Genomic DNA, 25,715 nt, shown 5'->3' with positions numbered 1-25,715 from the left:
ATAATGTGGTTGCATAAGTGTGCACACCCCCTCATAACTGGGGATGTATCAGTTTTCAGAATTAAGCCTCATGCACACGTCCGTGGAACACAGACCGTGTGATACCGGCCTGGATTTCTTCTGGGTGCAGGAGCGCACGGCATCAAAGCAACCAATGACGCCGTGCGCTCCTGCACTCAGAAGAAATCCAGGCCGGTATTACATGGTCCGTGTTCCGTGGATGTGTGCATGAGGCTTTAAGCAATCGCATTCAAAATCATGTTAAATAGGAGTCAGCATACACCTGCCTTCATTTAAAGTCTAGTTGTCTAGTTGGTCTTTCCTGAAATTTTCTTAGTCGCATCCCACAGCAAAAGCCATGGTCCAGAGAGAGCTTCCAAAGCATCAGAGGGATCTCATTGTTAAAAGGTATCAGTCAGGAGAAGGGTACAAAAGAATTTCCAAGGCATTTGATATACCATGGAACACAGTGAAGACAGTCATCATCAAGTGGAGAAAATATGGCACAACAGTGACATTACCAATAACTGGACGTCTCTCCAAAATTGATGAAAAGACAAGAAGAAAACTGGTCTGGGAGGCTACCAAGAGGCCTACAGCAACATTAAAGGAGCTGCAGGAATATCTGGCAAGTACTAGCTGTGTGGTACATGTGACAACAATCTCCCGTATTCTTCATATATCTGGGCTATGGGGTAGAGTGGCAAGACGAAAGCCTTTTCTTACGAAGAAAAACATCCAAGCCAGGCTACATTTTACAAAAACACATCTGAAGTCTCCCAAAAGCATATGGGAAAAGGTGTTATGGTCTGATCAAACAAATGTTGAACTTTTTGGCCATAATTCCAAAAGATATGTTTGGCGCAAAAACAACACTGCACATCACCAAAAGAACACCATACCCACAGTGAAGCATGGTGGTGGCAGCATCATGCTTTGGGGCTGTTTTTCTTCAGCTGGAACTAGGGCCTTAGTTAAGCTAGATGGAATTATGAACAGTTCCAAATACCAGTCAATATTGGCACAAAACCTTCAGGCTTCTGCTAGAAAACTGAACATGAAGAGGAACTTAATCTTTCAGCATGACAACGACCCAAAGCATACATCCAAATCAACAAAGGAATGGCTGCACCAGAAGAAGATTAAAGTTTTGGAATGGCCCAGCCAGAGCCAAGACCTGAATCCGATTGAAAATCTGTGGGGTGATTTGAAGAGGGCTGTGCACAGGAGATGCCCTCGCAATCTGACAGATTTGGAGTGTTTTTGCAAAGAAGAATGGGCAAATCTTGCCAAGTCAAAATGTGCCATGCTGATAGACTCATACCCAAAAAGACAGTGCTGTAATAAAATCAAAAGGTGCTTCAACAAAGTATTAGTTTAAGGGTGTGCACACTTATGCAACCATATAATTTTATTTTTATATTTTTTCTTCCCTCTACCTAAAATATTTCAGTTTGTTTTTCAATTGAGTTGTACAGTTTATAGGTCACATTAAAGGTGGAAAATTTCTGAAATGATTTATCTTTGTCTCATTTTTTTAACATCACAGAAACCTGACATTTTAACAGGGGTGTGTAGACTTTTTATATCCACTGTATGTCAAGGATCTTAGTCCTGATTTTCTATTTAGATTTCAGAAAAATATCCACACATATATTGACTCACCCATTGCAATTATAGGGAGCAAAATCTACAGTTAAAGGGGTATTCCGGCTGGTTAAAGCTATCCCCTATCCACAGTCCTACCGCTGGGACCCCCACTGATCACATAATGGAGACCCCATACCCCCTGCAGCTCCACTGAGAAGAACAGAGCAGCAGGTTGCATATGCGTACTATGTTCTCTCTGGAACTCCCATAGAAATGAATGGAGTGGCCGCCTGCATGTGCAACCAGCTGCCCCATTCTTTTCAGGTGGACTGCAGGGAGTACAGGGTCATCATTCTCGTGTTCAATTGGGGTCCCAGCAGTAGGACCCCCCACCGATCTGATAGTTATCCCCTATCCCTATCCTGTGGATAGGGGACAACTTTAACCAACCAGAATACCCCTTTAATCCACTGTAAATCCACGTTAACCAGAGACACACAGAAAAATAGAGAGAAGTGTGGCTGTACTATGTTCCAGTAGATTTACTGTCAGCAGTAAGCGCACCAAGGATGAACCCAAGTCACTGTGTGCACCATCGTTGCTCCTGCTTCCTCTTCCAACCCCATCCTCTGCTTCTTGATTGACAGGGACAGACAAGATGACTATGCAAAAATTTGCCCCTGTCCATGAAGGAGATTGAGGGGCTGGCAAAAATATTTTTCCTGCATGGTGAACGCCATAATGGAAAAAAAATAAAATAATAATAAATAAGTGATTTGCCATTTTTTTGTCATCTTGTCTCCCAAAAATTGTTCTCATAAAGCTCTCATAAAGCTTTGTGGATAGAAGTATAAAAAAAGTTATGGCTGTCAAAAAATGGAGATGCAAAGAAAAAAATAATTTTCAACATTTTTTTAAAGTAATAACTATACGAACTTGATATTGCTGTAATCATATTGAGCAGCAGAATAAGGATGTCTATCACTTTTTAGCTCACAGTGAACACTAAGATCAATTTTACACCACAAATAATTTTTTCCCATTTTCCAATGCAAGACATGGTAAATTAAATGGTGCCATTAAAAATAAATCTTGTCCCACAAAAAATAAGCCCTCATTTGGCTATGTGAGTGGACAATTTAAACAATTATAGCTCTTGGAATGTGGGGAGGAAAAATAAAAAATGCAAAAACAAAAATGGGCCCGGTCTTTAAGGGGTTAGGAAATTAGTCAGCAAAGAATTTTAGACTTATTTACATTTTTTTAAAAATTCATTGAAAGACATACATTCCCTTTTAAAGACAGGTAAGATGTGGCTGCTGTAAATGATGTGATATACAGTACAGACCAAAAGTTTGGACACACCTTCTCATTCAAAGAGTTTTCTTTATTTTCATGACTATGAAAATTGTAGATTCACACTGAAGGCATCAAAACTATGAATTAACACATGTGGAATTATATACATAACAAACAAGTGTGAAACAACTGAAAATATGTCATATTCTAGGTTCTTCAAAGTAGCCACCTTTTGCTTTGATTACTGCTTTGAACACTCTTGGCATTCTCTTGATGAGCTTCAAGAGGTAGTCCCCTGAAATGGTTTTCACTTCACAGGTGTGGCCTGTCAGGTTTAATAAGTGGGATTTCTTGCCTTATAAATGGGGTTGGGACCATCAGTTGCGTTGAGGAGAAGTCAGGTGGATACACATCTGATAGTCCTACTGAATAGACTGTTAGAATTTGTATTATGGCAAGAAAAAAGCAGCTAAGTAAAGAAAAACTAGTGGCCATCATTACTTTAAGAAATTAAGGTCAGTCAGTCAGCCGAAAAATTGGGAAAACTTTGAAAGTAAGGGCTATTTGACCATGAAGGAGAGTTATGGGGTGCTGCGCCAGATGACCTGGCCTCCACAGTCACCGGACCTGAACCCAATCGAGATGGTTTGGGGTGAGCTGGACCGCAGAGTGAAGGCAAAAGGATCAAAAAGTGCTAAGCATCTCTGGGAACTCCTTCAAGACTGTTGGAAGACCATTTCAGGGGACTAACTCTTGAAGCTCATCAAGAGAATGCCAAGAGTGTGCAAAGCAGTAATCAAAGCAAAAGGTGGCTACTTTGAAGAACCTAGAATATGACATATTTTCAGTTGTCTCACACTTGATTGTTATGTATATAATTCCACATGTGTTAATTCATAGTAGGGATCGACCAATTATCGGTTTTACTGATATTATCGGCCGATATTCAGGATTTTGAACGTTATCGGTATCGGCATCTATTTTGCCGATATTCCGATAACGTATTGGGAACACAGAACGCGCTGCTCTCAGCGCTCTCCGCGTTCCCTCAGCAGCACAGGGGATAAGGAAGCAGTGTCTCCCTCCCCCTGTGATGCTGCTGCCGCTGCAGCCAGTGAGAGGAAGAAGTACAAGAGGAGGGGAGGGGCTGTGGCCGCTGCGCCACCAATGAAGATAAGTCTTTCATTAATTCATATACAGGAGGCGGGAGCTGGCTGCAGAATCGCATAGCCGGCTCCTGACCTCTATGAGCTGTAGCTGCGATCTGCGGTAGTTAACCCCTTAGGTGCCGCGGATCGCAGCTACCGCTCATAGAGGTCGGGAGCCGGCTATGTGATTCTGCAGCCAGCTCCCGCCTCCTGTATATGAATGATTGAGAGACTTATCTTCATTGGTGGCGCAGTGCGCCCCCCACCCCAGTATTAATCATTGGTGGCAGTGGTCACAGGATCCCCTCTCCCCTCCTCCTCCGATCGGAGCCCCAGCTGTGTAATCCTGGGGCTCCGATCGGTTACCATGGCAGCCAGGACGCTATTGAAGCCCTGGCTGCCATGTTCAGCTCCCTGCTGCTGTGTGCACAGAGCACAGAGCAGCAGGGACAGTGTGATGTCCTATTCACCCTGATAGAGATCTATCAGGGTGAATAGGACAAGGGTTCTAGTCCCTAAGGGGGCTAAAAGTTATTAAAAAAAAAAAAAAACACACAAAAATATTATGTAATATTAAGTTTAAATGAAAAAGATTTACAAAAAAAATTAAAAATACACGTTAACAATAAACATATTAATTTTCAGCAGATTTGTGTAGGAAAATTTTTTTTTCTTAAAAATGAAAATTCCCAGAATATCGGTATAAATTATCGGCTATAGGCCTGAAAGTTCACAAATTATCGGTATCGATATCGGCCCTAAAAAATCTATATCGGTCGATCCCTAATTCATAGTTTTGATGCCATCATAGTCATGAAAATAAAGAAAACTCTTTGAATGAGAAGGTGTGTCCAAACTTTTGGTCTGTACTGTACATCTTCATTAGGCTTGAGCGAATTGACCTTCGGATCATAGATCTCAAGTCAATTTATTCCAATACTTTGATTTTAATGCTATATCCGTACAACATTAAAATGTATTGGCTCCGGACGAAGTCACTCGAGACTTCAGTGAATTACTACTATATTCACATCTGTGTATTTAAAAACAATTTAAAATAGGAATCCGAAGTGGATTTTGCTACTGGCTGGTACTTCGGTACCAAAGCCCACTTCGGATTCCTATTTTAAATTGTTTTTCAATAGGCAGATATGAATACAGTAATAATTCACCGAAGTCTCCCGCAACTTTGCGTGAGACGAACTTTCGCTCCATGGAGCCAATACTTTTGAATGCTGTACAGAAAAAGCATTAAAATCAAGGTATTTGAACAAATTGACTTCGGATCCATGATCCGTAGGTCGATTCGCTCAAGACTAATCTTCATATTTAAGTGGTGAAAAACATGCACAAGGATAAATAAAAAAATAGTATTAAAAAATAGTATGAAAGGACATATGGTTTATTCTACCCAGTCTGGTTTTCACAAAGAGAGAGGACGGAAAATTCCATGTGTGGACTGTATCAGTGTCAAACAAATAGCAAACCAATATCAAACTCACCTGCAGGTACAAAGATTGAGTCACTCCATTCACTCCATATACCTTCTTCATATGTTTGTCGGATCTGAATGTAGTAACCATGATGACCATCAAGACTGAATTTGCAGTGTTCTGCAGAGAAATAAGTCAGTTTTTCCTTGCAATTTAAAATATAATTTAAATGGGGTTTTCCAGGCTCCTGAAATTGATGATTTATCCTCATGATAGGTCAGTAATATCCAAATGGTTAGGGTCCAATACCTCACAACCCCACCAATCAGCAGTTCACTGCAGCCTTCAATACTGAAACTAGCACTTTTCATGGCTTCCATTACAGCAGAATCCATTGTACACTGGATCCAAATGATGTCTGACAGAAGGCTATTAACTTATAATAGGTGCCTTTAGACTCTGACCACAGGGACCCCTACCAATCACAAGAACAGGGTTCCCCAAGTGCCCCATGTGGGTGGTGTGGTAGAGCACATGCGTGATGAACTCTTCATTCACTTTCTTTAAAAATGGCGCCCACAGACACCCAGGCCTAATGTTTACAACTAGCTGTAATGCCGATCGCAGACTTTGAACCTTTTAGATGATGTGGTCAAGCGAAACCACGGAGGTGCAAAAACCCAAAAGCGTTTGTGTTCCGGCTTCCCAGCCCAAGTGTAAAGTTTAACTGACTATAATAATAGGAAAATGAGCGGGCACTCATACACTTGGCAACCAAATTGACATATGCAGAAAATATTTATTAAATCCCCATAAAATACAAGTTATAACATTTATAAGAACAATCTAGCAATAATATACAACATTACAATCACATATATTATGGTAGATATAATCGATACTATAATTGATAAAAATATATTCAATAAAAATATTCGATAAATTGAATGGTAGAAAATTCAATGTTAAAATATTCGATAGAATATTCGATACCACTCAATAGTGTCGATAAATTCAATAATATATATCACACCAAAAACTTCAAGTATATGCTGTTGTTTGGGAAAGAGGGAGTATTTTCTTCTAGTGCTCTATCCCAATTTGAGAAACTGAATGTCACTGAAAATGTTGTAGGTGTATTCACTAGGAGCGCAATATGTTCATAAAGTGTCCACAGGAATCGTGATAATGTGAAAAGTCTCTTATAGCATATCCTTTTGTGGTCGATATAAGCTTTGAATCGAAGAAAACTTTAAATCGATATTTTGCTTACCGTCTAGCGTCTGCTATCTCCCTATTGCTTCAATGGAGCTTTAAATGTTTGCCGGCTTATTCAGTCGCTCCATACAGCAAGCTGGTTTGAATTTTGCAGCAGTTCCAAAGATCGCGGGAGTTGCCACTCTGTTCCGCAATTTACTTCGCTGCAGCTTTCGACGATAAGAATAGTTGATCCTTTACTGTAGAAATTTTCTTCTGTATGGTTATACAGTATTATCGGAGACTTTTCAATGCAGGTACATCACTTGTTTCACCATACGCGTTTCGGGTAGGAAACTGCAAGTAAGAAAATAAAAAAATAAATAAAAATAAAGGCTGTATTGAATTATCCCCTGACTATGTGGGAGGATTCCCTGACCAACTGGGAGTAGTATGAACAACAGGTGTCCGAGATTTGGGAAGTAATTAAGGAATGGATAAAAATGGAGGCAGAGCAGGCAGACACTCGACCACTGAGGAAGGGAGAGTGAATCTACCCGAAACGCGTATGGTGAAACAAGTGATGTACCTGCATTGAAAAGCCTCCGATAATACTGTATGGCCATACAGAAGAAAATTTCTACAGTAAAGGATCAACTATTCTTATTGTCGAAAGCTGCACCGAAGGAAATTGCGGAACAGAGTGGCAACTCCTGCGATCTTTGGAACTCCCGCGAAATTCAAACCAGCTTGCTGTAGGGAGCGACTGAATAAGCCGGCAAACATTTAAAGCTCCATTGAAGCAATAGGGAGATAGCAGACGCTAGACGGTAAGCCAAAAATCAATTTAAAGTTTTCTTCGATTCAAAGCTTATATCGACCTCAAAAGGATATGCTATAAGAGACTTTTCACATTATCAGGATTCCTGTGGACACTTTATGAACATATTGCGCTCCCAGTGAATACACCTACAACATTTTCAGTGACATTCAGTTTCTCAAATTGGGATAGAGCTCTAGAAGAAAATACTCCCTCTTTCCCAAACAACAGCATATACTTGAAGTTTTTGGTGTGATATATATTATTGAATTTATCGACACTATTGAGTGGTATCGAATATTCTATCGAATATTTTAACATTGAATTTTCTACCATTCAATTTATTGAATATTTTTATCGAATATATTTTTATCGATTATAGCATCGATTATATCTACCATAATATATGTGATTGTAATGTTGTATATTATTGCTACATTGTTCTTATAAATGTTATAACTTGTATTTTATGGGGATTTAATAAATATTTTCTGCATATGTCAATTTGGTTGCCAAGTGTATGAGTGCCCGCTCATTTTCCTATTATTATATTTACCTTTTAAGAGAGGGTGGGGTGATTCCCTCTATATGAGCTTGCAGCACCATACCGTAACTACTTGCTAGTGAGCTACCACAACCTACCACTATTTTTTAACGGACTATAAATGAGCATTTGCCTTACTTTCTGTGAAAGCATTGCCTTTAATTGGTTCTCAACCATCTGAAAATGTCTGTTCCCTTTCTCTTAGCGGTTGTTCTCTCATTTCAGTTACTTTTCAGGCAGCTTTCTGTCTCAGGGATGAAGTCTCTAGGCCTGCTCAGCAGACTCTCAACCAGGGGGTGGAGCCAGCTCATCATTCTGGCAACTGCATTAAGACTGCCAGAGTACTATTTGCTGTCTATACACAACCATTTAATTTAAATAAAAAATATTACCAGGGGGGGGGGGGCTAGGTGGCTTTTAACTTGGAATTATCATTGTCACGAGGGTGTCTAGAACCACGCCTGACTCTGTTATACCCGGGGTCAGGAAGTCGCAGCGGTTGGCTGCGCGCTCTATGTAAGATAGGGCTGTTTCCTTATGGTAGCTTTCTGGGTTTGCTTTGCAAACCCTTTTGGCTCACTCAGCGATCCGTAGCTCCTTCTCCTCAGCTGTTCCTTGTCCAGCACTCCCAACCTCCTTATATTCCCCTCTCACACTTCTCTGGTTGCCAGATATAGAGCTTCCTGCCTGGACATCTATTCTGACCCTCTGGAGCTGTGTTGCTGCGTTCTCTGGTTGTTGGTCCAGAACGCTACCCTCCGGATCCCTGTTGGACCTTTGTGGTCTGCTGTGGTCGCCCACCTGGGTGTATGTGTTTGTCTGTATTGTCTGTCCTCTCCCTGGTGTTTCCCTCTTAGTGTCAGTGGTGCGGACTAGCGATCCCACCGGCCCGTTCACTATCTAGGGCTCATTTTAGGGAAAGCCAGGGTTTAGGCACGTGATCGCCGCACGGGTGAGGAACCCGTCTAGGGACGTCAGGGCAGTCAGGTGCCAGCCGCAAGGTGAGTCAGGGGTCACCACCTTTCCCTCTCCCTTGGGCAGGGCTTTCCCTTTTCCCTCCCTGTGCGTGTCGCCGGTCATTACATTATATCTGGCCCTTATTTTGTGTAGGTAAAAAAATAAAAATTAAAAAATTAATAAAAATAAAAAAATATATATTTTTACCTACTTAGTATCCAGTATGGATCAAATTGCTGCTCTGTTCAAACAGTTTCATGGCCTGTCTTTGGAAATGGCAGGATTGAAGGCATCGGTCCTCCAGCAACAGCAGCAATTACAACTGACCGCAAGCCCAGCGGTTGCTACTGGTAACCAGGTTGTTGCGGAACCCAAGGTCCCTCTCCCTGACAGATTTTCTGGGGGAAGGGACAAGCTTTTGACATTCCGTGAGGCCTGTAAATTATATTTTAAACTGCGCCCTTACTCCTCTGGTAATGAAGAACAGCGGGTGGGGGTTGTTATTTCCCTGCTGCAGGGGGACCCGCAGTCCTGGGCGTTCTCTTTACCTACTGATTCCCAGGCTCTTCGGTCAGTGGATGAGTTTTTCGGGGCCTTGGGTCTCATATATGACGACCCTGACCGAGTCGCACTGGCTGAATCAAGATTACGTAGACTCCTACAAGGAGAGCGGCCGGTAGAGGAGTATTGCTCTGACTTCCGTAGGTGGGCTACGGATACCCAATGGAACGACCCGGCTTTCAGGAGTCAGTTCTGCTCTGGGTTATCCGAAAGGGTTAAGGATGCGCTTGCATTATATGAGACTCCCTTTTCCCTTGATGCGGTTATGTCCCTTTCTATCCGAATAGATAGATGCCTTGGGAACAGGTTGAAAAAACCAGAGCCATTGGTAACCCCTCCCAAGCAGCAGTTAGTCTGTACGGACTTAGACGAGCCTATGCAGCTAGGAGGAACTACTCGTCAGGTCCGTCCTCCTGAGGCTCGCCGTAGGCGTGGGGTTTGTTTTTTTTGTGGGGAGAGGGGTCATTTCATTAATGTCTGTCCTTCTTTCCTCAGAAACAAAAGACTATCGGAAAACTACTAACCCCAGGCTGTGTGGAGGATGTCAGCCGGGGGGTATACGTTTCCTCCATACGTACATCGCAATTTGTGTTACCAGCGGTTATTGTTTTTGGTCTTTCTTTCTAGACAGTGGAGCAGGGGTAAATTTGATAGATGCCCATTTTGCCCGCACTATGGGTTTGTCTCTCTGTACGCTACAGAGACCTATTCCCATATTCGCTATTGATTCTGCTTCTCTGTCTCAGAGAAACCTCACCCACATTGTTCATAATTTACACCTTCAGGTAGGGGACCACCATAACGAGATGCTTTCATGTTATGTTCTGGAGGGGCTTCCCACTCCGGTAGTGCTGGGTCTTCCCTGGTTGGTAGCGCACAATCCAGTGGTGGATTGGCAGGCCAGGGAGATATTGGAGTGGAGTGAGCAGTGCAGAGAAAATTGCTTAAATAGCAATTGCTTAGTTGCCTCCATAACTACCCTACCTACATTTATTTCGGATTTTGAGGACGTTTTTTCTGAAAAGGGTTGTCAGAAGTTACCACCTCATCGTCCTTATGATTGCCCGGTTAATCTTATTCCCGGCGCAAAATTACCCAAGACCAGGTTATATAATCTTTCTGGTCCAGAGAGACAAGCCATGAAAGATTATATCTCCGAGAGCTTGGCTAAGGGACACATCAGACTCTCTTCTTCACCCGTGGCTGCAGGGTTTTTCTTCGTTAAAAAGAAAGATGGGGGCCTGCGTCCTTGCCTAGATTTTCGCGAATTAAATCGGATAACCATCCGAGACCCATACCCTCTTCCTCTCATTCCTGACCTGTTTAACCAGATTGTGGGTGCTAGGTGGTTCTCCAAACTTGATCTTAGGGGGGCCTAGAATCTGATTCGTATTAAGGAGGGGGATGAGTGGAAGACAGCTTTTAACACCCCTGAGGGGCATTATGAAAATCTTGTTATGCCTTTCGGTCTGACCAATGCTCCTGCCGTCTTTCAACATTTCGTTAATGACATTTTTAGTCATCAAATTGGCAGGTTTGTGGTAATATACCTAGATGATATTTTAATTTATTCGTCTGATCTGAGAACACATGAGGTGCATGTCAGACAAGTACTGCAGGTCCTACGGACGAATAAATGATATGCTAAAATTGAAAAATGTGTCTTCGCCGTTCAGGAGATACAATTCCTAGGTTATTTTTTATCTGCTTCAGGTTTCCGTATGGATCCTAGGAAGCTCCAGGCAATTTTAGATTGGGATCTTCCTGAGAACCTCAAAGCACTGCAACGGTTCTTGGGCTTCGCGAATTTCTATAGGAAATTCATTAAAAATTATTCACTTATTGTAAAACCCCTTACTGACATGACTAAGAAGGGGACTGATTTTTCTAAATGGTCTGACGCCGCTAAAGTTGCTTTTTCCTCTCTAAAAGAGAGGTTTACCTCAGCACCTGTACTAGTCCAACCTGATGTCTCTCAGCCTTTTATTGTTGAAGTCGATGCGTCAGAGGTGGGAGTGGGGGCGGTGCTGTCTCAGGATCCGTCTCCTGGCAAATGGCGTCCTTGTGCCTTCTTTTCTAAAAAAACTATCTGCAGCAGAAAAGAACTACGATATTGGCAATAGGGAACTATTAGCTATTAAACTAGCGTTTGAAGAATGGCGTCACTTTTTAGAGGGGGCAGTCCACCCCGTCACTGTGATTACGGACCACAAAAATCTTCTGTACCTCGAATCAGCTAAGCGTCTCACCCCTAGACAAGCTAGGTGGTCACTATTTTTTACCAGGTTTAACTTTGTGATTACCTATCGTCCTGGGGCAAAGAATACCAAGGCTGATGCACTATCTTGTTGTTTCCCTGGAGGGGGTAATGTGAGTGATCCGGTGCCCATTCTTCAAAGAGGAGTGGTTATTTCTGCGGTACACTCTGTTCTGGAGGGGAAGGTGTTAGAGGCCCAGGGGGACGTCTCTTGCCCCTCAGAGAAATTGTTTGTACCGTTGAACCTGCGTTTCGAATTATTAAAGGAACATCATAATTCGGCACTTGCTGGGCACCCGGGTAGTAAAGCAACCTTGGAGCTATTGTCTCGTCGTTTTTGGTGGCCAAGGTTGCGTCAGGATGTATTGGATTTTGTGTCTTCTTGTTCTACCTGTGCGCGCGCAAAAGTTTCACATACACGTCCTGCAGGGTCTCTATTACCACTCGTCATTCCCAATAGACCATGGACACATCTGTCAATGGATTTTATCACTGACTTACCTTTGTCTGCGTGTAAAACTGTTATTTTGGTAGTAGTGGACAGGTTTAGCAAAATGGTACACTTCATTGCGTTACCCGCACTACCTAATGCTAAGACTCTTGCTCAGGTATTCGTCAGTGAAATCGTGAAGCTTCACGGGGTCCCCTCCGATGTTGTTTCGGTTCGGGGTACCCAGTTTATTTCTAAATTTTGGAAAGCTTTTTGTTCCCGTTTGGGGGTACACTTGTCCTTTTCCTCAGCTTTCCATCCTCAGTCGAATGGACAGACTGAGCGTACCAACCAAAACCTGGAGACATATCTAAGATGTTTTGTGTCTGAAAACCAAGAGTTGTGGTCATCATATTTACCGTTAGCTGAGTTTGCCATAAATAATCGTCGTCAGGAATCCACTGGCAAGTCACCATTTCTTGGTGCATATGGTTTTCATCCCCAATTCTGTACTTTCAAAGAGGGGGGGTCTTCTGGGGTTCCCGAAGAGGAACGGTTTTCGTCATCTCTTTCATCGGTATGGCAGAAGGTGCAAGCTAACTTGAAAAATATGGGAGGTAAATACAAATGCATGGCTGATAAGAGACAGTCGCCAGGTCCGGACCTAGGAGTGAATGACTATGTGTGGTTGTCTACTAGGAATATTAAATTGAAGGTTCCCTCTTGGAAACTGGGTCCTAGGTTTATTGGTCCTTACAAAATTGTAGCCATCGTCAACCCCGTGGCTTTTCGCCTGGAGTTACCTCAGACTTTTAAAATCCATAATGTCTTTCATAAGTCGTTACTCAAGAAATATGTTCCACCTCTAGAACCGTCACCGCTGCCACCCCCTCCTGTTGTTGTGGATGGTAATCTAGAATTTCAGATATCCAAAATTGTTAATTCTCGTCTGGTCCGCCGCTCTCTTCAATATCTGGTGCATTGGAGAGGTTACGGTCCCGAGGAAAGACAGGCTAGTTCGGGTTTTTCATGCCTCTCATCCTGAGAGACCTGGTCCTGAGTATCCGGAGGCCCCTCGTAGAGAGGGGGGTACTGTCACGAGGGTGTCTAGAACCATGCCTGACTCCGTTATACCCGGGGTCAGGAAGTCGCAGCGGTTGGCTGCGCGCTCTATGTAAGATAGGGCTGTTTCCTTATGGTAGCTTTCTGGGTTTGCTTTGCAAACCCTTTTGGCTCACTCAGGGATCCGTAGCTCCTTCTCCTCAGCTGTTCCTTGTCCAGCACTCCCAACCTCCTTATATTCCCCTCTCACACTTCTCTGGTTGCCAGATATAGAGCTTCCTGCCTGGACATCTATTCTGACCCTCTGGAGCTGTGTTGCTGCGTTCTCTGGTTGTTGGTCCAGAACGCTACCCTCCGGATCCCTGTTGGACCTTTGTGGTCTGCTGTGGTCGCCCACCTGGGTGTATGTGTTTGTCTGTATTGTCTGTCCTCTCCCTGGTGTTTCCCTCTTAGTGTCAGTGGTGCGGACTAGCGATCCCACCGGCCCGTTCACTATCTAGGGCTCATTTTAGGGAAAGCCAGGGTTTAGGCACGTGATCGCCGCACGGGTGAGGAACCCGTCTAGGGACGTCAGGGCAGTCAGGTGCCAGCCGCAAGGTGAGTCAGGGGTCACCACCTTTCCCTCTCCCTCTCCCTTGGGCAGGGCTTTCCCTTTTCGTCGAGTCTGCAAATGCTATGTACCTTGAATATCCATTGCTGGACTGTAGGCAGGGAAGATGATTTAGTGGTAAGGATTTGGCAGTGGAAGAGACTGGAAACAGATGTAGGAGCAAGGACACAATTGAGAATGGGAGAGAAGTATTACATATTTTATTTATGAGACTTTGCCAGTAATTCTTTGTTATTGAGCACAGCCACTACATGTGAAGATATGACCTGAGTTGAGTGACAAGTATTATCAAAAAGATGTCAGGGTAAAGTACAACATTGTCAGGACTGTATATCCATTCTCCTGAAGCCTAACACACTGTGAGGCACTATTAGGGGCTTCTAACAAGGCAGAAACCTGATTAGAGGTCATTTTAATATTGAGATCCGCTTCCCAGGGTGCACTGTAAGAAAATGTCCAAGGGTCATCATAGTTTTTTAGGCCTAATTGTTTATAAATTGTGGAGATGGTCTTTGTAGGTGGCATATGTTGAAATGCAAGATTCTCATAGGATGAAGGAGATATATTATATTCTTCATTTAAATTGTCTTCATATTGAACAAAGTGTTGTTGAAGAATTTCATTTGAGTCAGAAACAGGAAATGAGTCATCTCCTTATTGGAAGAAATAGTCCCATTTTCAAGTGAGATATGCATATTCATTCCTTTTCAAGGCAAAATATAAAATCTCTGATTTGCAGTGCAGAAGATGGAAAGGATGTAAGGGCAGAGATGGACCTATGTGAGATCTGTCTCCCTAGTTGGTTGAGATCATAAGTTTGTTAAGTTAGTGGAGGGAGGGATTTCTTCAAGCACCAAGGTCAAAAAGAGATTGAAGACAATGCTTCGTCCACCTGTATCCATAGATTATGGCTATATCTCAGCCAATCTATTACTCTGTTGAGGAGGACTGTTTTACAAAATTGGAGAGGATCAGGAAGTCCAATCCCATTATTGTTCTCTGGTCTGACCAAAGGTCTAAAGGCGATTCTAGGTTACTTTGAGATCCAAATAAAGTTTGTTAAGATCTTTCTCAAGGATCAAACAAACTTTTTCAGTATAGCTTGGAATAGAGACGTTAGCTTAAGCATAAATATACACTTTATTAGATATTTCCGGTACAAACAAGATGTGAAGGAGTCTGACCAGGAGTATTGTTATGTCATATCTCATTCAATAGTGGTGGGTAATTTAATTCCTATAATTTAGTGAGGTTGGTTGATACTTGGATAACAGGATCTTCATCAGTCAAAAGAGGAATCTTGGTCTAATGTACCGGTAACTTTTTCTGTTTTAAAGAATGAGGTATTAAGAACCTGAGATTTCCCAATGGGGTTTTCCAGGACAAATTGAAAATAAACCCTTATGTTGTGCCTGCTGTAAGAACTTACCTGTATAAAGCACCACCAATTCCCCGATCTAGTCAGCAGTCGTGTGATGGCCCCATTTTTTTTCTTGGCACTTCTACTGACGTGCCATTCTGGATACAGAGGCCTATCTTCTGGTATGTGCTATGCAATGTTGTCATCAATGATGTCATGTACATTGCATTTTGAAACTTAGAAAATACAGCAAGAGTAGCAGCACTTCTGCACCTAATGCGTTGAGGCAGTAACCGGAACAATACATGCTGTGGTTGGTAGGACAGGATTGCTGGAAACAGCTGAACCAGGAAGCTCGTGGTGTAAACATGTAGGCCCATAGCAGCAAATAATAGAGTAAGGGTGGTGAAATAAAGAAAGAAGTATTTGATGCACCTCAGAATGGCATTAGGGGTGAAGTAAAACAATAAAAAAAAAATTTTTTTTGGTACAGGTAAACTCCTTTAATCTTAAAATTTGAAATGTAGCCAAAGCTGAACATGCATATCTAATAACTGTGGACAAGATTGAGATAACTGTGTAAAAAGACTGTAGAACTGTGATAAAAGAGTTGCGGGCACCGCATTACACAATCAAAATGGGTGCAACATATATGCAAAGCAAAATCAAAATATGAAAAAACATGGACACCCAAAAATATTAGAAAATACACAATTTATTAGACTTCAATATATAGAGATTGTGATCTAATACATTGTGTATTCATTTATTATATTGTTGGGTGTGCAAATGTTCTTTTTTGGTGTTTTGTTTTAAGCTGTAGAATCAGACTTCAATTATTCAGTTGCCTTCCCCAAGTACTAACAGTGTTTCCATACTCCCAGGACTGTATGGCAGACCCACATAACAACTGGATGGTCACAAGAACAAATTATACAATATGGATTCAAATTCAGAAAGCTGTCACTATACTCAGCAAAAAAGCACAGAAACTTTGAAGATTTATAGGAACCAATCAAAAACTCCTCTGTCATTTAACCAGGCTAAGAAAGTTGATAAAATGAACCAGATCCTATAACAGCCTCAAATAATGATACCGAACAGAAGATAAGGCAGAAAGGAATTCTCTTTTGTGCATAACACAATTATAGCTCCATCTCAAACTCATTATCATCTTACATAGTCCTCTTCCTCTATCTGATACTACTGATCCACAAAGTGTTACCCATTCACTTTGTAATCACTGCTTCATAACTTATATATGTGTTTTGTTATGGTCCTGGTTTGCTTTCTAGTAATGATTATTTTTCTGGTTAGGTTGCGTATTCGTGCTGTAGGTGACTGGCATTTGTCCAGCATGATTTCTGTGTTTTTTTAAGCTTTTATCACTGAACTTAATGACAAACACATGATAAACACTATGATCTCTTTCACACCCATTTCCATTGTAGTTAGATTAATATTAATCGTATAATATAACATAATACATTGTTTATCTCTGCTTATGAGCAAGTGAATGTGAACCTTTACAATACAGATAGTATTATAAATGGTTATATAATATAAATGGTTATATTTTTTATATTATAGATAACTCTACCTTTGCAAACGGGTATGCCATCACGACCTGGATGGCAAGTAGTTGAAGTACTAGTTTTGCAGAGTAATAGATCCTAGAAAAACAATTGGTATTGAAAATTAGCATTGGACATTTTGTTATTACATATACTGCAAAGATAGTAACATAGTATCATAGTTTATAAAGCTGCAAAAAAGACATCCGTTCATCCAATTCAACCTTGTTATTCTGCAAGTTGATCCAGATGAGGGCAAAAACCCTATAAGGGAGAAGCCAGTTTTTCCATTTCAGGGGAAACTATTGCTTCCTGACTCCAATCAGGCAATCAAAATAACTCCCTGGATCAATGACCCTTCTCCAGAAATCTAGTAACTATATCATGTAATATTATTACACCCCAGATATACATCCAGGCCCCTCTTAAACTATTTTAATGAGTTCACCATCACCACCATCCTCTTCTATGTTTCTGTACAAATCTTCTTTCCTCTAGACGCAGAGGATGTCCCCTCGTCACAGTCACAGTCCTGGGGATAAATAGATGATGGGAAAGATCTCTGTACTGACCCCTGATATTTTTATACATAGTTATTAAATCTCCTTCAGTCATCTTTTTTCTAAAGTGAATAACCCTAATTTTGATAATCTTTCTTGGTACTGTAGTCCACCCATTCCAGTAATTACTTTAGTTGCCCTCCTCTGAAACCTCTCCAGCTCTGCTATGTCTGTCTTGTTCACAGGAGCCCAGAATTGTACACAGTACTGTATGTGTGGTCTGACTAGTGATTTGGAAAGTGGCAGGACTATGTTCTCATCACGGGCATCTATGCCCCTTTTGATGCAACCCATTATCTTATTGGCCTTGTGTCACGGATGGTGTACAGGAAACAAGACAAAGCAAAAGAATCTATGACTCACTGGATCCAAAACTAAGGAACAAAAGGGAGACCCCTGCAAGAGACCTGTCACTCTCCCTGACTGCTCAGCCTATGCGAACACCCCAAAGGTGGATGGTCGCATATCCACGTACCTCGACTATCTACCACCTGAACACCCTACAATAGTGAGGGGACACGACCACCGGCTCCCTACACTAGACACGGAGGGAGTCAGGGTCAACTGAGATCCAGCAAACAGAAAATCACAAATAAAAGTACAGCACTTATCTTTGTAGAAGACTGGGCAATAGGAAAAGCATGCACACACACTCCAGGAAGTTGTATAAGCCGCACACTATTGCATTATGGGGAGGAATTTGAAGGGATGCAATCAGTCCAAACACATGACAGCTGAGAGAGGCTAACGAGATGAGGAACTGAAAACCAAAACAAAGAAAACTCAAGGAGGAGGTTCTGAAAAGCTTCTGTCAGAGCTTCTCAGCTGTCTGGTTGTGACAGTACCCCTCCCTCTACGAGTGGACTCCGGACACTCAGAGCCCACCTTCTCAGGATGGGACCTATGGAAAGCCCTGATGAGACGAGTGGCCTTAATGTCTGTCACTGGGACCCACATCCTCTCCTCAGGACCATAACCCTCCCAATGAACGAGGTACTGGAGAGAACCGCGGACAAGACGAGAATCGACAATCCTAGAGACCTGAAATTCAAGATTCCCATCAACCATAATCAGAGGAGGAGGCAAAGGCGAGGGTACAATGGGTTGAACATAAGGTTTCAATAAGGACTTATGAAAAACATTATGGATCTTCCAAGTCTGAGGAAGATCAAGACGGTAGGCAACAGGATTGATGACAGACAGGATCTTGTAAGGCCCAATAAACCTAGGACCCAACTTCCAGGAGGGAACCTTCAATTTGATATTCTTGGTAGACAACCACACCAGATCACCAACATTCAGGTCCGGACCAGGCACACGTCTCTTATCAGCCACACGCTTATATCTCTCACTCATGCTCTTTAGATTATCCTGAATCTTTTGCCAAATAGATGACAAAGACGAGGAGAATCTGTCCTCATCAGGTAAACCAGAAGACCCCTCTCCCGAGAAAGTCCCAAACTGCGGATGAAACCCATATGCACCAAAAAATGGTGACTTATCAGAGGACTCCTGACGACGGTTATTTAAAGCAAACTCAGCAAGGGACAAAAAAGAACACCAATCCTCCTGATTCTCCGCCACAAAACAGCGCAGATATGTCTCCAGATTCTGATTGACGCGCTCTGTCTGGCCATTCGACTGCGGGTGGAAAGCAGAAGAGAATGACAACCGAACCCCCAAGCGAGAACAGAAAGCCTTCCAGAATCTGGAAACAAACTGCGTGCCCCTATCAGAGACTATGTCTGAAGGAATACCATGCAATTTGACAATGTGATCAATAAATGCCTGCGCCAGCGTCTTAGCATTGGGCAAACCAGGAAAAGGGATGAAATGCACCATTTTGCTAAAACGGTCCACCACCACCAGAATCACAGTCTTCCCCGAAGAACGAGGCAGGTCCGTTATGAAGTCCATGGACAGATGTGTCCAAGGACGGGAAGGAATGGGTAAGGGAAGGAGAGGACCTGATGGCCGTGAATGAGGGACTTTGGCACGAGCGCAAGTCTCGCAGGCTGCCACAAAACCCTCAACCGACTTACGAAGCGCAGGCCACCAGAATCTCCGAGCGATGAGATCCAGTGTGGCTCTTGCCCCCGGGTGCCCAGCAAGGACCGTATCGCGGTGTTCCTTAAAAATCTTGTGTCTCAAAGCGAGAGGCACAAACAACCTCCCAGGAGGACAAAGATCAGGAGCCTCCGACTGGGCTGCCTGCACCTCTGACTCCAATTCAGGAAAAAGAGCAGAGACCACCACACCTTCAGCCAAAATGGGACCCGGGTCTTCAAAATTCCCACCTCCCGGAAAACAACGTGACAGGGCATCTGCCTTCACATTCTTAACCCCAGGGCGGAACGTGACAACAAAATTAAACCTTGAAAAGAACAAAGACCATCTGGCCTGTCTCGGGTTCAGACGCTTGGATGACTCCAAGTAGGCCAGATTTTTATGGTCAGTAAACACGGTAATAGGGTGTCTGGCTCCCTCTAGCCAATGGCGCCATTCCTCAAAAGCCAACTTGATGGCCAACAATTCCCTATCTCCCACATCGTAATTTCTCTCTGCGGAGGAGAGTTGATTCGAGAAAAAGGCACACGGTCGCCATTTGGCAGGAGAGGAACCCTGAGACAAGACCGCACCCACACCTACCTCTGAAGCATCAACCTCAACTATGAAGGGTAAAGAAATATCAGGTTGTACCAGGATGGGAGCGGAAGCAAAACTCTCCTTGATATTAGAAAAGGCCTTACGCGCCTCTACCGACCAGGAAGATAAATCTACCCCCTTTCTGGTCATATCAGTGAGTGGTTTAACAACAGAGGAATAATTCAAAATAAACTTCCTGTAATAATTGGCAAAGCCCAAAAAACGCATCAGCGCCTTCTGATTCTCAGGAAGCTCCCACTCAAGCACAGCGCGGACCTTCTCGGGGTCCATGCGAAAACCAGAAGCGGAGAGAAGAAACCCCAGAAATTGAACCTCTGGAACCGCAAACACACATTTTTCCAGTTTCGCGTATAATTTATTCTCCCGCAGGATGAGCAAGACCTGGCGTAAGTGTTCCTTATGAGTTTTGAAATCAGGAGAAAAAATCAAAATGTCATCCAAATACACTAATACAAATTTTCCCATTAAATTATAAAAAATGCTGTTCACGAAATGCTGAAAAACGGCTGGGGCATTCATCAAACCAAAAGGCATAATCAAATTCTCAAAATGGCCCTCAGGGGTATTGAAGGCCGTCTTCCATTCGTCTCCTTCTCTGACCCTGACCAAGTTGTATGCCCCTCTTAGGTCTAATTTGGAAAAGACTTTAGCCCCAACAACCTGGTTAAACAGGTCCGGGATCAGAGGAAGCGGATAAGGGTCACGAATAGTGATACTGTTCAGCTCCCTGAAATCCAGACAAGGTCTTAAAGAACCATCTTTCTTCTTAACAAAGAAAAAACCAGTGGCAACAGGTGTCTTTGAGGGTCGTATGTGTCCTTTTCTCAGACTCTCAGAGATATAAGCACGCATAGCGACCCTCTCAGGTTGGGAAAGATTGTATAAACGAGATTTAGGCAGCTTGGCGCCCGGGATGAGATTAATAGGGCAATCGTACTCCCTGTGCGGGGGCAAATCCTGAACTCCACTCTCAGAGAAGACATCCGAAAATTCAGAGAGGAAAGGTGGTACAGTCTTAGTAGAAACCTCAGAAACAGATGTCGTGAGGCAATTCTCTCTGCAAAAGTCACTCCAACCATTTATTTGCCTAGCTTGCCAATCAATGGTGGGGTTATGTTTAGTGAGCCAGGGTAGCCCCAACACTAGAGGAGTAGGCAAACCGCTAAGGGCGAAACATGACACATCCTCAACATGAGCATCACTCACAATTAAACGGATATTGTGAACTATGCCCTTTAATGATTTCTGAGAAAGTGGAGCGGAATCAATAGCAAAAACAGGAATATCCTTTCCCAAAGTGCATACCTGGAAACCATGAGTTATTGCAAATTGATTATCAATGAGATTGACAGCTGCTCCACTATCCACAAAAATCTCACAAAAAATGCTCTTGCTCTCTAGCGCCACCCTAGCAGGCAGGACAAAACGGGAACTACAAGCAAACGGAAAACCTTCAATTTCCGCCTCAACCCTGCCAATAGTAACAGACGGAACATTTTTAAAAGATTTTTTCCTTTTTTGTTTCTTTATTACTCCCAGAAAACTGCCTGTATCTCCTAGAGGGACAAACATTTGCCAAATGATTTATACCTCCACAACAAAAACAAACCCTCCCATGCAGGCTGAATCTTCTATTGTCAGAGGCAATCCACCCCAGCTGCATGGGCTCCTGCTCAGAAGGGGCTGACAGCGACTGAGACCCCTGCGCACAGAATGAGACCGCTGCACTGTCCCGGGACTGAGTATGACAGGAAGGAGAGATCTCTCCTCTCTCTCTAAGATGCCTGTCAATACGAACGGCCTGAGACATAGCAGAGTCCAAGGAGATAGGCCTCTCATGAAAGGAAAATGCATCTTTCAATCCCTCTGAAAGACCATGGCAAAATTGACTTCGGAGTGCAGCATCATTCCAACCAGTATCAGCTGCCCTTCTCCGAAATTCTGAGCAGTATATCTCTGCGGATTGTTTACCCTGGCATAACAGACGTAGTCTAGACTCAGCCAGAGCAATACGATCCGGATCATCATATATCTGACCCAGGGCTAAAAAGAATTCATCCACTGAACGGAGGGGCCGTGCCCCCTCCGGCAGCGAAAAGGCCCAGGACTGAGCGTTACCCCTGAGCAGCGATATAATGATCCCCACCCTCCGCTCCTTATCACCAGAGGAATGGGGAAGAAGGCGAAAATGCAAGCCTCTCTAAAACGCACAAAATTCTCACTACCCCCGGAGAACGTATCCGGGAGCGAGATCTTAGGCTCAGAACAAACTCCATGAACGCAAGCTGAACCGGTCACTTGAAACTGAGAAAAAGTCTTACGGAGATCAGCTACCTCCAATAAAAGACCCTGGAAGCGTTCAGCCAAAAGTGAAACCGGATCCATGCTTGAGACGGTTTTGTCGGCTTATAATGTCACGGATGGTGTACAGGAAACAAGACAAAGCAAAAGAATCTATGACTCACTGGATCCAAAACTAAGGAACAAAAGGGAGACCCCTGCAAGAGACCTGTCACTCTCCCTGACTGCTCAGCCTATGCGAACACCCCAAAGGTGGATGGTCGCATATCCACGTACCTCGACTATCTACCACCTGAACACCCTACAATAGTGAGGGGACACGACCACCGGCTCCCTACACTAGACATGGAGGGAGTCAGGGTCAACTGAGATCCAGCAAACAGAAAATCACAAATAAAAGTACAGCACTTATCTTTGTAGAAGACTGGGCAATAGGAACAGCATGCACACACACTCCAGGAAGTTGTATAAGCCGCACACTATTGCATTATGGGGAGGAATTTGAAGGGATGCAATCAGTCCAAACACATGACGGCTGAGAGAGGCTAACGAGATGAGGAACTGAAAACCAAAACAAAGAAAACTCAAGGAGGAGGTTCTGAAAGGCTTCTGTCAGAGCTTCTCAGCTGTCTGGTTGTGACACCTTGGCAGCAGCTGCCTGACACTGGTTTTTACAGCTTAGTTTGCTATTCACAAAAATTCCTAGGTCCTTTTCCATGTCAGTGTTACCCAGTGTTTTACCATTTGGTATGTACTGGTGACTTGCATTATTCCTTCCCACGTATATAACCTTACATTTGTCAGTGTTAAACCTCATCTGCCACTTCTCTGCCCAAGCCTCCAATCTATCCAGATCCATCTGTAGCAGTATACTGTCTTCTTCCATCTTAATTACTTTACACAGTTTAGTGTTATCTGCAAAAAATTATATTTTACTGTGCAAGCCTTCTACAAGATAATTAATAAATATGTTGAAGAGAATAGGGCCCAATACTGACCCCTGTGGTACTTCACTAGTGACAGTGACCCAATCTGAGTGTGTACCATTAATAACCACCCTCTGTTTTCTATCACTGAGACAGTGTCAGGAAGCTGGGGATGTCATCTCCCCCCGGGGTCAGAGGGTGCGGCGTGGGATACGGGCCTCCCTTTGGCCTGGCAGAACCATGGGCGCCCCAGCAGCTACTGCGCATATTTAGATAACAGCTGTGGCCTTTCTGGAGGAGGTTCATGGTCCACACCCACACCCTCTGGCTATAAAGACCTGATTAGATCCTGGCTCAGTGCTGAGTTATTCCACCTTATGGTGAGACATACGAACTTTCCTTGGCATTTTGTTCGCTGTTCCCTGCCTACTTTCCGTGTACCAACTTTGACCAACCTCCGCTTCTGACCCTTTGCATTCCGCCTTAACCTTGGATTTTGCCAGACTGCTCTGGGATTGTGCTTGGGTACCTTGTTCCCGGCTGCTACCTGCCAGTGGGTTTTCCTCCTCGCTGTTTTACTTAAGCTCGCCTGTCAGAGCTTGGCATAATAACTGAGCCCTCCATGGAACCCGCATGAGCATCAGACGCCATTACGGCTCTCTGGCAAAAAATGAGACTGATGACACTGGCAGACGAGTCACGAGCATCTGTTCCAAAGGGTGGTCGCATAGGAGCGATGTAGCGCAGAGCAACCGCGCTGCCACCCTCACCTCCGCCTACTCCGGCAGATGCCGTCAAAATAATCGTCAGTGAACCATTGATCGGCCTCCCTGAGTGCTTCGCAGGCGATCTGAAGAAGTACCACTCATTCATTGTCTGCTGTGAGCTCCTCTTCGCCCTGAAGCCATGCACATATCCCACTGATTATATCAAAGTACGTACTGCTATCTCTCTCCTTTCAGGGCCTCCCCAGACCTGGACACACCAGTTACTTTAGGTCGATGATCTGGTGCTCTCTACTTGGGAGTCCTTTGTCACTGCAATGCAGGGACTGCATGATGATCTGCTATGGGCTTCCAACTATATCACAGAGTTCGCCCCGGAAACCGGACTAAACGAGATCGCTCTCATAGACCAGTTCCGGATTGGACTGTCGGAGCCCTTGAAGGACGAGTACCCGATACCCTAGAGGCCCTGATGCACCAGGTCACTCACCTGGACCGACACTTCCGTGAGAGGCAAGACGACTGTACCCCCTGCCTCTCCAGGAGCGGGTTCCCGCTCCCACGCTCGGAGATGTCACCCCGGAAGAACCCATGCAGATTGGGGATTGGGGTTGTTCGTGGCCCCCTTTGTGCGGTCGAAAGGACCAGACGGCGGGCACTGCACTTGTGCCTATACTGTGCCAAACCAGGCCACTTCTTGAAGGACTACCCCATCAAACTTCTGGCAGGTAGGCCAGACGTATCTTCACCTTGTGTTACCCCTCCAATGTACAACCAGTCATCTCATCTTACCATTCCTGTTTTCCTACAGTTGTACAAGAATGGCATTAATCTCTCTGCCATTATTGACTCGGGTGCCAGTAGCTGTTTCATGGACGAGGAACTGGCTCTTCAGTTGGGGAGTTCTATGCGTCCGAAGAGTAATCCATCCCAGCTACATATGGTGGATGGCAGCAGCCTCCAGACCGGTCCCATCGCCATGGAATCCCATCTCTTGCTCCTCCGCATCAGCAACCATCACTCCGCAATAGTCATGTGGGACATTGTGCCTTCTCTATTGTTCCCTGTCATCCTGGGTATCCCCTGGCTCCGGAAACACAATCCTCTGATTTACTGGGCCACTGGATCCATCACCTTTCGTTTCCCTCCCAGCTCTGTGGCGAGTGTTCTTTCCATCAACAAACCTACTACGGCCCTTGGTACCCTCGAGCACACCCTACCAGACAAATACCAGGAGTTTGCGGATGTGTTTGAGAAGAAGGGTGCCGATACCTTGCCGCCCCACAGGCTGTATGATTGCCCCATAGACCTACTCCGTGGGGCCCCGTTGCCATACGGGCACCTGTATAATCTCTCGGAATCAGAATTCAAGACCCTAAAGGAATATATAGATGAGAATCTGGCAAAGGGGTTTATCCGCCTGTCACTGGGTTCCGAAGGTGCACTCGGTCCCCCATTGCCCGCAGACCTGTTGCTTAGCTTTGGGAATGAGGATCTGTGTTTGACCTCATTCCCAGGGCGGCTTTACTAGCTGGGTGGCTCCCTGCTCCTAGTCTGCCTTGAGCGCCGAGCTGATCACTCGGTGCTCGACTGGTTGGTCTGTCGATCATGTGACGCTGGCCATGTCACATGACCCTCACTCCCCACTATAAATACAGGCAGCCTGCTGGCTACAGGTTGCCTGTTAATTTCTA

General features: G+C 44.0%; 1 protein-coding gene across 2 annotated transcripts in view; it reads right to left on the bottom strand.

Annotated features, from left to right (window-relative positions):
* The window catches only part of IL12RB1 (interleukin 12 receptor subunit beta 1), a 403,260-nt gene that overhangs the window by 216,493 nt on the left and 161,052 nt on the right, over positions 1-25,715 (bottom strand). For both annotated transcript variants that reach the window (XM_040417823.1, XM_040417824.1), the window contains 2 exons: positions 16,869-16,941; positions 5,540-5,650 (listed from right to left, as the gene is read on the bottom strand). In XM_040417823.1, coding sequence (XP_040273757.1) covers positions 5,540-5,650; positions 16,869-16,941 — 184 coding nt within the window. The remainder of the gene's footprint in view (positions 1-5,539; positions 5,651-16,868; positions 16,942-25,715) is intronic.

Source organism: Bufo bufo, chromosome 2 (genome assembly GCF_905171765.1).
Source record: "Bufo bufo chromosome 2, aBufBuf1.1, whole genome shotgun sequence".
Taxonomy (NCBI): Eukaryota; Metazoa; Chordata; class Amphibia; order Anura; family Bufonidae; genus Bufo; species Bufo bufo.
Note: the sequence above shows the minus strand (reverse complement) of the source record. Positions and strands in the feature narration are given on the sequence as shown.